The 18,083-nt window shown below is 40.2% G+C and overlaps 1 protein-coding gene across 4 annotated transcripts; it reads left to right on the top strand.

Annotated features, from left to right (window-relative positions):
- The first annotated feature begins 5,965 nt into the window (after nt 1-5,965).
- LOC149107546 (uncharacterized) lies at nt 5,966-15,072 on the top strand. 4 transcript variants are annotated; one of them, XM_089295146.1, is made up of 4 exons: nt 5,999-6,052; nt 7,409-7,584; nt 7,840-12,178; nt 13,455-15,072. In XM_089295146.1, exon 3 carries the CDS (start codon nt 7,860-7,862, stop codon nt 12,174-12,176), a length of 4,317 nt encoding a protein of 1,438 aa, XP_089151272.1. In that variant the 5' UTR covers nt 5,999-6,052; nt 7,409-7,584; nt 7,840-7,859; the 3' UTR covers nt 12,177-12,178; nt 13,455-15,072. The 4 variants fall into 4 exon arrangements, with proteins under 4 accessions (XP_089151273.1, XP_089151272.1, XP_089151271.1 ...); XM_089295147.1 differs by lacking the exon at nt 7,409-7,584 and having other exon boundaries at nt 5,966-6,052; XM_089295148.1 differs by lacking the exons at nt 5,999-6,052; nt 7,409-7,584 and having other exon boundaries at nt 7,840-7,955; nt 8,089-12,178.
- Nucleotides 15,073-18,083: the final 3,011 nt, after the last annotated feature.

Genomic DNA, 18,083 nt, shown 5'->3' with positions numbered 1-18,083 from the left:
CATGGCTTTTCGACCAATCAGAGCGCGCGCAGGGTCCTATCTCCCTTATAAACTTATTTTAATTACAATAAAATGTTTTAGTAAACCGTAGTAAACAAAAAACAAAAAAACTAAGATGTGTAAATAAAGTTCAGTTCCTCGGGCGCGCTTGTAAAAAGTCAATTTTTGTCTCTTCTGCCTGTAGGAATATCCCATGTTATTCTCATTTGCAAGATGTAACGATGACTTAGCTTAGGTAGTCTTAGGAAAAGTAAACACATATATTAAAACACTTTTTGCTACCATGTCACGATCGTTAATTTACTGTCGTTGACATTTGTATGATTGCTACTTACATTGATACGTTTATAATACATTTGCTTTCTTATATCTTTGATATATTGTAATATCTTTTTCGTAGTTTTATATTTTACTTTTAAAGTCAATTGTAAAGGGGCCAACGTAACTGGTCGAGCCTCTTTAAATAAAGTTAGTTGATGTTTTTTATTATCATACGCTGTGCTTTCTCCTTTCTCATTGACTAACACCCGGAGGGGGACTCCCATATAAAAAGGACGGGGGGGTGCTTGTCGTACCTTTTAGGGGTTAAAAAAGTAGTTTTGTTACCTCTTAGGGTGTTAAACCTCAAAAGGTCCACAGTGGGAAGTGTTCCGGCACCTTTCCGAGTATTGAACCGAAGAAATAGGACAGGCTTTAATGAGTTATGTAAGAATTGGTACCTATTAGAGGAGAAAAAAATTGCAAGCCACGCCCACAAAACAGGATCTTGGTACCTCTTAGGGGTTGTTTTCGGGTGAGGTAGCAGCTCTCGTAAGGTCTCACATGAATGGCTTGATACCCCTTGAGAGAAGAATAGAACTAGCAACAGAAACAATGCCCCTAGCACTAAAACAATAACAGCTGCTAACTATGAAGAGAATTACAAGCTTACGAGAGCTGCACACTTTTGTTCTTATCAAAATATCCGACGAGCAGCCCGTGCTTTTTATATGGGTATCCCCCTACTAATGTGATTTGCTGGCGCATAGGTCAGATTAAGCTAGATTATAAATCTTGGAAACCATCGCGCAGTGAAGCAAACATGTCTTGGTTGTGTTCTGCGCAACAGGATGTTAGTCATTATTTTCTTTGAAACAATGTCAGCCGCCATGTTGTGACGTCACTGCGCACATGTAACTTTACATGCTTTGTTATTTTTATGCAGTTCACCCGTATTATGATGTAGTTTGAGGCTGATTTATGAAAGCTCAGGATCCGAGAAAACACTGTTGAAAGTAAAAATCAACAAAGACAGAAGAAGAAAACTGTGTTGTTTTTATCATTTATAAGGTGATCTATCTGTGTTTGAAAGCTTATAAAGAATCCCTGGCTAGGCGAGAAAAAACCGTTGTTTGATGTATCGATTTTGCACCGGGATTTTGCATAATAAGGGTTACGTTGTTACAGTGTTTGAAAAAGCTCGCGTTAATCAAGTCGCAGCGAAGTAACGTGTAGATATTAAGAAGTACAGGGAGATCAACCAATTCTATGGACAACACAGCGCCATATCTATGAAATGGCCTATTTAGAAATTGCCATCATGGGTTTTATGTCAATTGCGTGGGTTGGAGAGCGCCATGATGACTAAATAGGCGGCTTAAGCAACGACGACGACGACGCCGAGGACTGCGTCGAGTCAAACGATTAATTAACTCGCGAATCATCTAACATAGCATTCGGCTACCTTAGCTCGCTGTTAGTGCAGTGCTATTTAATGAAAATTTATTTGCATCTAAACTTGAGTCAGGCTTGGCGCCCAAGCCTTCAACATGGCGGCCACAATGGGGGACCTTCAACGAGTTTGTCAGTGTTGTCGCAATCTCCTTAAAACGTAAGTATAAATTGTTTGCTTACAGGCACTATATGATCTCATCAAGACGACTTGCTAAAAATTCGGGTTTTTTAAACTTTCTTTTCTTTTAAAACATAAATCATACTGATTAATCTACTATCAAAATCAGAGGCATATTATTTGCTTCTATCGAAATACACGGCGTCCTTAGTAATGATGCCGACTGTTTCCAAACCAGTATCAACGTGAAGAATCGTTAACTGAATTTCTTTTTTTAAAAAAAAAATTTGCGTCTCCTCGATCAAATCTACAAGCGGTAATGAGGGACTGGTGGTTGATCGCCGGGTGGGTGTTCAAAGCGCGAGCAAAGACCTGTTTACATTATAAGTTACTAATTTGTCACTGACTGTTTTTAAGATGTTACCTGAACACGTTTCGTTTAGTGCTTAACGGTTTATGGGTTGAATCTGAAAGGCTTTACACGTGATTCAAAAAGGCAGCACGTTAAACGCGCACTGTTAGAGGGCGACATGCAAAATTGGAGAAACGCATCGCGGGACTCACGCGCCTGCCAAACATAGTCTCGCGCGATATTTTCTGAACAGGCCAATAGGCCATTTGCGATTGCCTTTCGCCTCTGTGTAAAAACGAGTCTTCGTACGAAACCATTCATAGGAAAATGAGTTCTGCATACAAGTTCATTTTCATCCAAATCAAACTTATTTTTATAAGAAAGGTTTTGCATGGTACTCTAGCCTGCAGTTCAGGTGTTTTCCATCTGTTCACGTGTTATCGGTACTCCTACACCTTAGGACCACTTTTCGTCTCTTGCGAGTTTGAATCCAAGGTGGCGCTTGCCTTATCAAAATGCGTGCGCTCGCTCGTCAAAATACGTCTGCACTGCAGGCTTATGTTACTCTAGTACGTTTTTAACGGGGAAGCTCTGGCCGGAGGTCCAAGCCTTACCATTTTGTATACCATTTTGACAGAAAAACTACCCTATTTGGATACCTATTATTGAACAAGGCATCCCTTTCACACACCTTCTTAAGAACACTGTAGCCGTTTTCTAAACCCTTGGAATGAAGTTAATGAAAAATATTACGGAAAACATCAAGCTTTGTCAGAAGAGATGTTAACCAAAAGTCAAGTATTTTATATTCAGTTCATGTTCCGGCAGGAGTCAAGATACTCCCATTTCCCTACCCTTTCATATACCTCAACTTGTGTAATCCCTACCCTTTTATATCCCTGAGGCCTGAGAAAGGTACTCCTTTCGGGCGGAACCCCCCCCCCCCCCCATATAGGCTATTATAGGGAGTACACTCTCCCCCGGTACATGGTAAGTTACCAGTTTGCCACTGACTGTTCTTAAAGTTGTTCTTTATCAACACGCTTCGTTTAGTACTTACAACTTCATTAGTTGAAACTGAAAGTTTTTTTTTATTATGTGGACACGAGTGTTTTACTGGAAAATACACCACTCGTAAAATTCATACGAAACTAGATCCGGAAGTCCGGTAGCGTATTTTCCATATCCTCACCAGTGAAAATATCGATGATTTCGGTGATATCATGTTTGAACCTTAAACTGTACTTAAATTTGTCGGTGTATGATCGAAACATCTTCGAATCTTCCTGAAAAGTCTTCGGCAATCTTCAGTAATCTTCCACATTTTCGGAAATTGTTCGGAAGGAGAATCGTCGATCGGAGATCTTCGGAAATTGGTCGGAAATCTTTGGAAAATCGTCCAAAACGTCGTTATTAGTATGTCTATATGATAAACAAAATAATGCATAGTTCCTTTTTAGATATGGAATATCTCTTCTCGTCTTCTCTTCTCTTCTCCTCTCAAAAAGACAGCTCGTTAAACGAACGCGCTTAGAAACTTAGAATGTAGTGCGTGACTCACGTGCGCTAAGTTTTTTTATGTTTAAGACGTAACCTTCCAAGCGCGCTCATACATTGAATAACGTGTAAAACTTTTCAGTTTCAACTGAAGAAGGTCTAAGCACTAACTGAAACGTCTTGAAGTCACATCTTAAAAACAGTCAGTAACAAACCAAAAACTGAAAGTGTCATCTCCTGACTACAATTGCTTAATGTTTAAATATATGTTTACATCATGAAGAAGAGTTTTTTAGTAAGAATTGTACCCACCCACTCCTCCTTGAGTCATCTTTTACCGGTAATTTATATGAAAAAAAGTTTACCGTGATTTTGCATTCTGATAAAGGTTACGTTGTTACAGTGTTTGAAAAAGCTTACGTTAATCAAGTCGCTTCGAAATAACTTGTAGATATTAAAACGTACAGTGAGATCAACCCATTCCATGGACAATACTGCGCCATAGCTATCAAATGGTCTCTTCAGAAATTAACATCATGGCTTCTATGTCAATTGCATGGGCCGGAGAGCGCATTGATAACTAAGCAAGCGGCTTAAGCAACGGCGACGGCGACGCCAAGGACCACATAAATCTTACTGAGTGATCTATTATCGAAATCAGAAACATATAATTTGCTTCTGTCGAAATACACGGTGTGCTTAGTAATGATGCCGACTGTTTACAAACCAGTATAGACGTGAAGAATCATTAACTGAATTTTTTTTTTAAACTTGCGTCTGCTCAGTTAAATCTACAAGCGGTAGTGAGGGACTGGTGATTAAGCGCCGGGTGGGTGTTGAAAGCACGAGCAAAGACATGTTTACATTGTAACTTACTAATTTGTCACTGACTGTTTTTAAGATGTTACTTCAACACGTTTCGTTTAGTGCTTAACGTTTTACGGATTGAAACTGAAAGGCTTTACACGTGATTCAAAAAGGCAGCACGTTAAACGTGCACGCTCAGAAGGGGACATGCAGAATTCAAGAAACGCATCGCGAGCCTCACGCGCGCGCTAAACAGAGTCTCGCGCGACGTCTTCTGAATAGGCCAATAGGCCATTTGCGATTGCCTTTCGCCTGTGTCAAAACGAGCGCGCGCGCGCTTATTCAGTAGAACCCCGCCTTACGGTCACCTCGTTAATTACGTCACCTCGATTTTACGGCCAGTCTTTTTTGTCCTGGCGAAACGCCCATACATTTTCTCATAAGAAAACCCCGTTAATCTGGCCACTCTGTTAATACGGCCAACAGCCTTATTGTGAAATCCAAACTGTTTTTAATACCGTTTTTCCCCGTTAATATAATACGGCCTTTCGAACCACTTATGTTCATCTTCCCATTGTAATTATTGCAGGTTTTGATTGAACTTTCAACTTTTTTAAAAAAAAAATACCTGCAGTTTGAATGCTTATTAAAGAGCAGTTGCTTACAAGTGAGTTGTGATGTCTGTCAAGAAGTCACTTAAAATAGACCAGTTATGAAATTTTGATCCGATCCCTTCAATATCATATGGCCACCCCGTTAATACGGTGAAATTTTCATGGCCAGTTGGTGACCACTGTATGAAATCACGTGTAAAATCTTCCAGTTTCAAATGATAAAGGTTAAAGCACTCAATAACCGAAACTCTTGAAGTAACATCTTAAAAACAGTCAATGACAAACCACAAGCTTACAATATTATATCCTGACTACAATAACTCAATGTTCCAATATATGAAAGAATGAAAGATGCCAATGCAGCCATAAAACTTCTGGAAAAATGGCCTGAAAACATTTCTGGCTCTGAACGGGATTCGAACCCACGACCTTTGCGTTACCGGTCGTGGGTTCGAATCCTGTTCAGAGCCTGAAATTTTTTCAGGTCATTTTTCCAGTAGTGTTATCGCTGCATTCGCATCTTTCATTCTTTCACTATTTAATTGCTACTGTTGGACATCTATTACCATGAGTTCCAATACGTGTTTACATGATGAAAAAGAGTTGTTTTTGGTCGGAATTTTACCCGCCCACTCTTCCTCGAGTCATTTTTTTACCCATAATTTACACGAAAAAAGGTTGTCCTTTCTTAACAAGTTCTCGCTCATGTTCTATAATTATGTCCTTATTAATCATACTTCTGGTTTCAAATGATCTTCTGCAAAGATCACGCGAAGACAAACATTTCGTTTCTTTCGTTTCCGCTTGGCACGTCAGATGCTGGGAAACCGAAATGGCTTCAAGGATGGATAATTTATGCGAGCAACACAGTTATAAGCAGTAACACACAGCCGCATTTCTACAGTTTTTGTTTGGAAGAACGAACGGCTGAACACAGGCTACTGCGCAACGGTAAGTTAGTCGTTATTTTCTTTTAAAACAATGCATTATTTGGGCTTCCAATGATAACATTTAACATATTATTCGAGATATCACAAAAACCTCCTCAAATGATGTAATGCTTGACCGGGTTAAGGCGCGGAGTTCCCGGATTTAAAACCTCTGCTAGCACAAATCTGCTAGCAGTCTATTAGTGATTTGCCCTAGGAAATGCTACATGACCCGCCCGACCTGTTCTTCGGATTCCCTACGTTCAAGCTTATGAATAGACTACAATGATCAAGAACGCACCTTTATAGTTAGTTGACAAAGAAACTGCCCACCTTCCGACAGCAAGTAGAACTTTAAATCGTACCATGATACTACAAATAAATGTTCTTTACCGTGTACATGTACTGCATGGCTTTGCTGTACGACCTATACAGAAGTCAGTTTTAGGATGTTCTGTACAAGCAACATCACTACCGATCAAACTCGAACTCATTCGTTGTTATACAGCTTGATTTAAATCCATGGAAACTTCTCTCGATTTTTTAATGATACTTTTTTCTCGGAGTTGCGAGAGATACGCCGACTGTTTCAGTTTCGACTTTTTCCAGTGCGAACTTCACTGTGGTAAGAAAAACTAATCTCTCATTTATTTCAACCAGTCCAAATTAAACTCGAAACCGCGCTCGGTAAAACTTGGTTTGATTTTGTTTGATTGATAACACGGGTGTCCATGGCGCATCAAGCTAGACAGTTTACGCGTATCACGTTACCCTGCTGGGGGGAATGAGGCACTGAGTATAACAAGGAATAGATCTGAACAGGTTGATTTTGTGACCTGTAGCTATCAATGCGTATTTCGGGCTTCTTGAGCTACTTTTAGCTTCTGAGGGAGAGTTCAAAGAAGAATGAATCGCGATTCACTGTTTTTCATTCCGTATCCCGGCATTAATTATAAAAGAATACCGCATTCCACTTCCCAAAGAGTGCAAATCATTTTTGAACCTGAGGGTGTTTACATTCCGTACCCCGGCGTTGTATGGTTTAAACCCATCTCGCCTACGCGCCAAACGCATGCATTTGTGATACAGTCATACGTTTTCTTGTAATTTCGCCGGAGATACTCAAATGTTTCGTTGGTTCCTTGCACTTTTCAAAGGGAACAAAAATTGACGTAAGAATCTAATCTTGTAATGTTTCCCTTTTAGTAAAAAAATACATCTTTGCGATATTCTAAATATCACATAGCGTAGTTAAATTGAAGAAATTCTCCTCCAATTTTTTCATTCAAATGTCGAAGCATTTTTGAGCGTATTTCAAGCTCAGTTGACCCAATCACTCTAATCTGGACATTATTGGAAAGATCTTTTCCTCTTGCAGAACTTGAGTATAAGTAATGCCAGTTATGGTAAAAGGTGATGGCGTCGGAAGTGGAACAAAGGACAATGCTCGCCAAGGCCGGTTTCGGCCGGCACAGGGGCCAAGATAATTGAAGTGTGCTCGCAGCACTGATTCCTACTATTCACGGTCGATAACACATTCAGTAAAGAACGAGGGTATTTACGATTTCTTCAGGTTATTTTCTTTACAATGGAAAGGTTTGATAAAGTGTGAGCACGAGGTGGAAACCTTCTCGTCTGAGTTGGACCAACGTGTCCCATCTTGCATAAAACGGCCAGCTAGGAGCCAACAGCAAGCTTACCTCCAGCATTAAGTTCGCCGGTACTCATTTATACACGTAGGAGAAGAGAAGTACAAAAGTATAATGTTATTTTACACTATAGAGCTTGAGTGGTATTTTCTTTTCACAGGGCTTATAGAGGAGGACGAAATGAACAATCTAGACGACGTTTTTCAAGTCATCTGTGTTGGTTTGGCTATTGCAACTTTCCTTCTCAACACCGGTCGGGGTGTAAAAGCTATAGAGGTCTGTAAAGAATGTTTGATTTTCGTAAATAATGTGATGCCGAAAGAAAAGGAGGAGCAGGTTGTTAAATTAGTTAGCACTGCTATCTATAAAACAATCTTCATGGCGTATTGTCTCATCTTTGATTACACAGATGCCATAAAATACGGCAAGCAACTTCTTGACATTTACCTAGAGCGTGGAAAAACAGGCGAAGATGAAGGCATTCTATTATTAGAACTAGCCATGATCTATGAAAAACAATTTAAATATGTAGAGGCAGGAAAACTTTATGAGAAAGCGATCAATATCATGAGAGAAATTGGTCACAGGAGAGGAGAAGCAGCCGCTTACGGAAACTTAGGAGTTGTGTTTGAATCTCTTGGTGAATACGATAAAGCTATAGAATATCTTGAGAAAGCACTTGCGGTCAGAATTGAAATTGGTGACAGAGCAGGAGAAGCAAGCTGTTACGGAAACTTAGGAACTGTCTTTCTATCTCGTGGTGAATACGACAAAGCTAAAGAGTATCTTGAGAAAGCACAAGCGATCAAAATTGAAATTGGTGACAGAGAAGGAGAAGCAAGCTGTTACGGAAACTTAGGAACTGTGTTTATATCTCTTGGAGAGTATCACAAAGCTATAGAATATATTGAGAAAGCACTTCCGATCAGAACTGAAATTGGTGACAGAAAAGGACAAGCATCAGATTTCGCTAACTTAGGAATTATTTTTCAATCTCGTGGTGAATATGACAAAGCTATAGAATATCTTGAGAGAGCACTTGCAACCAAGAAAGAAATTGGTGACAGAAAAGGACAAGCATCAGATTTCGCAAAGTTAGGAACTGTGTTTCAATCTCGTGGTGAATATGACAAAGCTATAGAATATCTTGAGAGAGCACTTGCAACCAAGAAAGAAATTGGTGACAGAGCAGGAGAAGCAGGCTGTTACGGAAACTTAGGAACTGTGTTTCGATCTCGTGGTGAATATGACAAAGCTAAAGAGTATCTTGAGAAAGCACTAGCGATCAAAATTGAAATTGGTGACAGAGCAGGAGAAGCAAGCTGTTACGGAAACTTAGGAACTGTCTTTCTATCTCGTGGTGAATATGACAAAGCTAAAGAGTATCTTGAGAAAGCACTAGCGATCAAAATTGAAATTGGTGACAGAGCAGGAGAAGCAAGCTGTTACGGAAACTTAGGAACTGTCTTTCTATCTCGTGGTGAATATGACAAAACTAAAGAGTATCTTGAGAAAGCACTAGCGATCAAAATCGAAATTGGTGACAGAGCAGGAGAGGCAAGCTGTTACGGAAACTTAGGAACCGTGTTTATGTCTCTTGGAGAGTATCACAAAGCTATAGAATATATTGAGAAAGCACTTGCGATCAGAATTAAAATTGGTGACAGAAAAGGACAAGCATCAGATTTCGCTAACTTAGGAAATATTTGTCAATCTCGTGGTGAATATGACAAAGCTATAGAATATCTTGAGAGAGCACTTGCAACCAAGAAAGAAATTGGTGACAGAGCAGGAGAAGCAGACTGTTACGGAAACTTAGGAACTGTGTTTCGATCTCGTGCTGAATATGACAAAGCTAAAGAGTATCTTGAGAAAGCACTAGCGATCAAAATTGAAATTGGAGACAGAGCAGGAGAAGCAAGCTGCTACGGAAGCTTAGGAACCGTGTTTATGTCTCTTGGAGAGTATTACAAAGCTATAGAATATATTGAGAAAGCACTTACGGTCAGAATTGAAATTGGTGAGAAACGAGGAGAAGCAACAGATTTCGTGAATTTAGGAAACATTTTTGAATCTCGTGGTGAATATGACAAAGCAAAAGAGTATCTTGAGAAAGCACTTGCAGTCAGAATTCAAATTGGTGACAGAGCAGGAGAGGCAAGCTGTTACGGAAACTTAGGAACTGTGTTTATATCTCGTGGTGAATATGACAAAGCTAAAGAGTATCTTGAGAAAGCACTTGCGGTCAGAATTGAAATTGGTGACAGAGCAGGAGAGGCAAGCTGTTACGGAAACTTAGGAACCGTGTTTCTATCTCTTGGAGAGTATCACAAAGCTATAGAATATATTGAGAAAGCACTTGCGATCAGAATTGAAATTGGTGACAGAAAAGGACTAACATCAGATTTCGCGAACTTAGGAACTATTTTTCAATATCGTGGTGAATATGACAAAGCTATAGAATATCTTGAGAGAGCACTTGCAACCAAGAAAGAAATTGGTGACAGAGCAGGAGAAGGATGCTGTTACGCAACCTTAGGAACTGTGTTTCAACAGGCTCAGGAATATGACAGAGCTAAAGAATATAATGTCAAAGCACTTGAGATCAGGAGTGAAATTGGTGACAGAAAAGGAGAAGCAACAGATTGGATAAACTTCGGAACTAAGTTTCTATTTCGTGGTGAATATGAGAAAGCTAAAGAAAAACTTGACAAAGCACTTGCAATCACAGTTGAAATTGACGACAGAGAAGGAGAAGCATGCTGTTACGGAAACTTAGGATCTGTGTTTCAATCTCTGGGTGAATATGAAAAAGCTAAAGAATATTTTAAGAAAGGACTTGTGATAACTAAAGAAATTGGTGACAGAAAAGGAGAAGCAGGAGAATACTTCAACTTAGGATCATTGTTTAGTTCGATTGGTGAGCCCGTCGTTGCTGAAGGTTATCTCGAGAAGGCACTTTCAATTAATCAAGATATTGGACACCTAGACAAAGAGTTTGCATGTCTTTGTAAACTTGCAGTCGTGAAGATAGCCCAAGAAAAGATCCAGGAAGCATTTGACTATCTGGTCTTGAGCATGGAAAAAAGCGAAAGTTTGCGTGTTTTGCTAAGAGATAACGATCAATTTAAAATATCGCTCTCAGATATTCGCAGCTTTCCTTATCGGAATATTGCTGTCTTCCTTATTGTTGAGTACAAACCTGACAAAGCCCTTTATGTTGTGGAGCTGGCACGCGCTAGGGCCTTGGCAGAGCTGATGGCAAAACGGTACTCTGTTGAAAGGCAAATCTCAGCTGATCCGCAAACTTGGGTTGGCATAGAGAATATTGTGAAACAAGAAAGCAACTGTTCTTGTCTGTATATCTCTAATTATGATAACGCAATGTTTTTGTGGATTATCAAAACAAGCGGAGTCATGTATTTTCGAACAATTACAGTAAATGAAAGCGATAACGCTGCCGGATCATCTGACAGCTTGGAAGAGTTTTTTGCTGAACGCTTCCGCAGCTTTGGTATTTTATCCGAAGAGGATTGCGAAGATCGATCTTTAAATGATATTGAGCCAAAACCAGATGTCTCTCATGAGGAGGAGCTCGCAATTTTGCGACAAGGAAGGGGTGAGGATGATCCCGAACTGAATCTAATCTTGTTTTACAATATGATCATCGCTCCTGTGGCCGACTTACTTGAGGGGTCCGAGATCATCATTGTTCCTGATCCCTGCTTGTGCCATGTTCCATTTCCAGCTTTACTTGATGACAGTGGAAAGTACTTATCAGACACGTTTAGGATTCGCATTGTTCCTTCCTTGACCACTCTCAAATGCATCCAGGACAGTCCTACTGACTATCACAGTCAGTGTGGTGTTCTGATAGTCGGTGATCCTGAGGTTGGTAGAGTGCGTTACAATAGTCGTCGTATAACCTTCAAACCATTGCCCTTTGCAAGAAAGGAGGCAGAGATGATTGGGCGACTGCTAGGTGTTCAGCCTTTGTTAGGAGAGAAAGCAACCAAGCAGGCGGTGCTTGAAATGCTACATTCAGCAGGTCTGATACATTTTGCCGCACATGGTGATGCCGAAAGAGGAGAAATTGTCCTCTGTCCCGGGCGGTCTACTAAGAAGTTTCCTACAGAAGAAGAGTACCTTTTGACAATGTCTGACATTTCAGAAGTTCAACTTCGAGCCAAACTTGTTGTACTTAGCTGTTGTCACAGTGGACGTGGCAAGATCAGAGCCGAGGGAGTTATCGGAATTTCTCGAGCGTTCTTAGGATCTGGTGCACGCTCAGTGTTAGTGGCACTGTGGGCTCTAGAGGACGAAGCAACAGAGCAGTTCATGAGTCGGTTTTACGAGCATCTTCTAGGTGGAGAGAGTGCCAGTGAATCTCTTCACGAGGCCATGAAATGGATGCGGAGTAACGGCTGGTCTGAAGTGAGGCAGTGGGCACCGTTTATGTTAATTGGAGATAACGTGTCATTTAAATTTGGAAAATAAGGGTAAGTTTTCAGATAAGATAACAATAATTTTATCATTCTTGGGTTTTGAAGCCAGTATCCTTTAACTTGCATTTCATTACAAGTAGCAAGATCCCGGCAAATCATGCCAATTCTGTTTCAAGATTGCTTCAACTATTTGAGAGTGTCTTGTAATATGAACTAATTTAATTTGGAGGGCGTACAATGCACTGTCAGAAAAGTTCTTTGTAAATGAAAGGAGTTTTTACCATGTGATCAACTCTCGACTGGGTTAAGCCTCTGATGGTTGGATTTCAGCAGCCAGGCCTATGTATTTCAGTAAAAAAGGTTGGCCAATGATCGAAGGCGACGTGGTACCTTTTCAAAGTCGGTTAAAAATTCAAAGATATGGACTTCATTCAAATTCTTTTTCAATCAATAGTTCATCAGTGTTTACACTAAAATCGTCTGTAATAGTGAAATATTCTTTTGGATTATGACCAAAATACGACTTACAAACTTAAGTCGGGCAATTTGCGTCCTATCCTTTAGTGCTGCCAGATTCAGAAACTGGGTTTTTAACGTTACAATAGAATATAGGTTTGTCAACTCTATTGACCAATCAGAGCGCGCGTAGTATCTCTGGTATTTTATAACAGCCATAGCAACCGCTGGCGTACATATTTCTCAGTGCTGTAAAATCACGTTAGTTGTTAATCCATGGCCAATGAGCACTCGTTTTAATCTCTCGGATCACGCTAAGTAAGACCCAAACGTTGTTGGTGATATCTTTTGGACCAGAATTAGCTTAATACAACTAAGGAAGTAGCGTTCTTAATATTCTATGAAGGCTTACTTGAAGCTACTTTACCTGCGGGGCCGACGGGGGTGCTTGTCGTACCTTTTAGGGTTTAAGAAAAGGTTTCGGTACCTCGCTCGGTGGGAGCTTCCGCGGTACGTTATAGGGTTTTGAGCCAAAAAAAAATATGACCGGGTATAGTTGATTTTCAACTTTACGAGTAGAAGGTATTTGGAGCAATCGTCTTTAACGCTATTAATAATTATGAAAGTGTCAGTTAATTTGTTGTTTTAAAATTGGTACCTTTTAGTGGTGAAAAAAATTCAAGCCACGCTCACAAAATAGGATCTTGGAACCTCTTAGGGGCTCTTTTCAAAATTTCCCACAAGCACCCCCGTCCTTTTTACATAGGAGTCTCCAAGGGACTTTACCCTGTTTACGTGAAGAAGGAAACCATTTCAGTTGGCGAGTGAATCTATTGCTTACTCACAGTAACTGATTATTTTTATGTTCTTACAGAGACGTTGTGCATCAGCCTCGTACTTGGGTCTGACATTGAAATCCAAGATGGCCACCACGAGGTATTTTCCCCTCGGCTTGTGTCCTGAGTACGAACAAGTTTGAGCCAAAGCGACATTTCAATTTTTGTGTGAATAACTCCGTGAAAAGACTGATTGATGTGATAGGAAAGTAGTAACAAGTAATCGGTGACGAAGTAGTCAGTAATAAGTGATCGAATCCTGATTTCCCCTTATAAGACCATGAAATTTTAAACAAACAGGTGATGAGAAGAACGAAAGTCATCAACTAGGAGATATTGTCTTGATGAACTCTTAAATTCTCAGAGCTAACATCAACGGAAATGTATGGCAATAAGAAGGGAGGATCGGCATTTTGAGCTTAGGACAGAACTCAAGATCACTGGCAAGAGGATTCAGCAAACTTAAGTTTTACCGTGACCTTTTTTGAAAACCTTGGGTCGTTAAGATAAACTAAATCAACATGTGGCTGGTTGACATGGTAAAAAGTCGTCGCTGGTGGAACGGCTACCCCCATCCTCCTCGAACCAGCCTGTACTTAGCGTTTGTATCAGAAGAGTTGTCCAGTCTGACCACAGCAGACATTGGCCACCTAGAGTTTGCTCTTTCTCTCTACGTCTCTATTTATTCCGGCTAGGGATGGGTAGTGATATATTCTCCATGCCTTCAAATTAAGTTCTGCTCCACCACGGGGCACCCTGTTGCCCAAGATTTCTCATGTACTAAGTAAATGGTTCTCTGTTATTGATAAACCCACTTACCATACAGAGCTTTCCTCCTTGTAAAACGGCGCAGTGTTTAAGGTTTACACGCCGTGTATTACACTGTGATAAAACACGACGGGCATTTGAGAACACGAGGGAGATGTAGAAAACACGACTCGCAGGGGAGTTCTTTCTACATTTCTCGAGTGTTCTCAAATGTCCGGTGTGTTTCATCACAATGTAATACTCGGCTTAGGTTTCTTTATTTGCTTCATGATGTAGATTTTACATGCCGCAAGTAGAAACAAAGAAAATGTTTCTCTCCATCTCTAACAAAAATGCTGAATAGAGGTAATGTGGCGAAAAACAATAAAACACGCTTTTTCTGTTTTGTATTCTGATAAAACATGGCTTTTCGACCAATCAGAGCGCGCGCAGGGTCCTATCTCCCTTATAAACTTATTTTAATTACAATAAAATGTTTAGTAAACCGTAGTAAAAAAAAACAAAAAAAACTGAGATGTGTAAATAAAGTTCAGTTCCTCGGGCGCGCTTGTAAAAAGTCAATTTTTGTCTCTTCTGCCTGTAGGAATATCCCATGTTATTTTCATTTGCAAGATGTAACGATGACTTAGCTCAGGTAGTCTTAGGAAAAGTAAACACATATATTAAAACACTTTTGGCTACCATGTCACGATCGTTAATTTGCTGTCGGCGACATTTGTATGATTGCGGCTTACATTGATACGTTTATGATACATTTGCTTTCTTATATCTTTGATATTGTATATCTTTTTCGTAGTTTTATATTTTACTTTTAAAGTCAACTGTAAAAGAACCAACATAATTGGTGGAACCTCTTTAAATAAAGTTGGTTGATGTTTTTATTATCATACGCTGTGGTCACTGCTTCCTCATTGACTAACACCCGGAGGGGGACTCCCATATAAAAAGGACGGGGGGGTGCTTGTTGTACCTTTTAGGGGTTAAAAAAGTAGTTTTGGCGCCTCTTAGGGTGTTAAGCCTCAAAAGGTTCACAGTGGGAACTGTTCCGGCATCTTTACGAGTATTGAACCGAAGAAATAGGACAGGCTTTAATGAGTTATTTAAGAATTGGTATCTCTTAGAGGAGAAGAAATTGCAAGCCACGCCCACAAAACAGGATCTTGGTAACTCTTAGGGGTTGTTTTCGGGTGAGGTAGCAGCTCTCGTAAGGTCTCACATGAATGGCTTGACACCCCTTGAGAGAAGAATAGAACAAACAACAGAAACAATGCCCCTAGCACTAAAACAATAACAGCTGCTAACTATGAAGAGAATTACAAGCTTACGAGAGCTGCTACACTTTTGTTCTTATCAAAATATCAGACGAGCAGCCCGTGCTTTTTATATGGGTATCCCCCCGGGACTAACAGTCCAGGCATTGCGTTACTAATGTGATTTGCTGGCGCATATGTCAGATTAAGCTAGATTATAAATCTTGGAAACCATCGCGCAGTGAAGCAAACATGTCTTGGTTGTGTTCTGCGCAACAGGATGTTAGTCATTATTTTCTTTGAAACAATGTCAGCCGCCATGTTGTGACGTCACTGCGCACATGTAACTTTACATGCTTTGTTATTTTTATGCAGTTCACCTGTATTATGATGTAGTTTGAGGCTGATTTATGAAAGCTCAGGATCCGAGAAAACACTGTTGAAAGTAAAAATCAACAAAGACAGAAGAAGAAAACTGTTTTTTTTTATTATTTATAAGGTAATCTATCTGTGTTTGAAAGCTTATAAAGAATCCCTGACTAAGCGAGAAAAAAACCGTTGTTTGATGTATCGCCTGTTTTGCACCAGGATTTTACATAATAAGGGTTACGTTGTTACAGTGTTTGAAAAAGCTCGCGTTAATCAAGTCGAAGCGAAGTAACGTGTAGATATTAAGAAGTACAGGGAGATCAACCCATTCGATGGACAACACAGCGCCATATCTATGAAATGGCCTGTTTAGAAATTGCCATCATGGGTTTTATGTCAATTGCGTGGGTCGGAGAGCGCCATGATGACTAAATAGGCGGCTTAAGCAACGACGACGGCGACGCCGAGGACCGCGTCGAGTCAAAAATCAATTTTTATTTTACCAGCGAAATTCGCGATTATCTTGATCTTTTCAGTACGCCAATGGCTCAGAAAATGTGCTCAGGCTAACCATGCAACGACAGCGTTCAATTTCAAATGGAATTACGAAAATTAGCCGTTGTCGTTCGCCATCCTCAGACTACACACAACTTGGTCATTTCATGTTGTTGTTGTTGTGCAGAGGACGGCAAAGAAATGTACAAAGATTTATAACGCACGTGCACAGCCATTGTTTTGCTCATTAAACCTTATGTTTGGTGACATTCTCTTTGCCGCCGTCGTCGTAGTTTGCTTAAACTCCCTAATATTTCAGGTAAACAAATATCTTGCCGTTTTTCGGATTAATTTCAAACGATTAATTAACTCGCGAATCATCTAACATAGCATTCGGCTACCTTAGCTCGCTGTTAGTGCAGTGCTATTTAATGAAAATTTATTTGCATCTAAACTTGAGTCATGCTTGGCGCCCAAGCCTTCAACATGGCGGCCACAATGGGGGACCTTCAACGAGTTTGTCAGTGTTGTCGCAATCTCCTTAAAACGTAAGTATAAATTGTTTGCTTACACGCACTATATGCTCTCATCAAGACGACTTGCTAAAAATTCGGGTTTTTTAAACTTTCTTTTCTTTTAAAACATAAATCATACTGATTGATCTACTATCAAAATCAGAAGCATATTATTTGCTTCTATCGAAATACACGGCGTCCTTAGTAATGATGCCGACTGTTTCCAAACCAGTATCAACGTGAAGAATCGTTAACTGAATTTTTTTTTTTTTTTTTTAAATTTGCGTCTCCTCGATCAAATCTACAAGCGGTAATGAGGGACTGGTGGTTGATCGCCGGGTGGGTGTTCAAAGCGCGAGCAAAGACCTGTTTACATTATAAGTTACTAATTTGTCACTGACTGTTTTTAAGATGTTACCTGAACACGTTTCGTTTAGTGCTTAACGGTTTATGGGTTGAATCTGAAAGGCTTTACACGTGATTCAAAAAGGCAGCACGTTAAACGCGCACTGTTAGAGGGCGACATGCAAAATTGGAGAAACGCATCGCGGGACTCACGCGCGTGCTAAACATAGTCTCGCGCGATATTTTCTGAACAGGCCAATAGGCCATTTGCGATTGCCTTTCGCTTCTGTGTAAAACGAGTCTTCGTACGAAACCATTCATAGGAAAATGAGTTCTGCATACAAGTTCATTTTCATCCAAATCAAACTTATTTTTATAAGAAAGGCTTTGCATGGTACTCTAGCCTGCAGTTCAGGTGTTGTCCATCTGTTCACGTGTTATCGGTACTCCTACACCTTAGGACCACTTTTCGTCTCTTGCGAGTTTGAATCCAAGATGGCGCTTGCCTTATCAAAATGCGTGCGCTCGCTCGTCAAAATACTCCTGCACTGCAGGCTTATGTTACTCTAGTACGCTTTTAACGGGGAAGCTCTGGCCGCAGGTCCAGCCTCTTACCCTCTTGTATACCATTTTGACAGAAAAGCTACCCTATTTGGATACCTATTATTGAACAAGGCATCCCTTTCACACACCTTCTTAAGAACACTGTAGCCGTTTTCTAAACCCTTGGAATGAAGTTAATGAAAAATATTACGGAAAAACATCAAGCATTACCAGAAGAGATGTTCACCAAAAATCAAGTATTTATATTCAGTTCATGTTCCGGCAGCAGTCAAGATACTCCCATTTCCCTACCCTTTCATATACCTCAACTTGTGTAATCCCTACCCTTTTATATCCCTGAGGCCTGAGATAGGTACTCCTT

The sequence above is a fragment of the Orbicella faveolata genome, unplaced genomic scaffold, assembly GCF_042242905.1.
Source record: "Orbicella faveolata isolate gen_17 unplaced genomic scaffold, um_ofav_v1 contig_26, whole genome shotgun sequence".
In the NCBI taxonomy this organism is placed as follows: Eukaryota; Metazoa; Cnidaria; class Anthozoa; order Scleractinia; family Merulinidae; genus Orbicella; species Orbicella faveolata.
Note: the sequence above shows the minus strand (reverse complement) of the source record. Positions and strands in the feature narration are given on the sequence as shown.

Bases quoted from the DNA above. Each gene is read 5' to 3' on its own strand.
- LOC149107546 (XM_089295145.1), top strand. From the start codon at position 7,794: ATGTTATTTTACACTATAGAGCTTGAGTGGTATTTTCTTTTCACAGGG.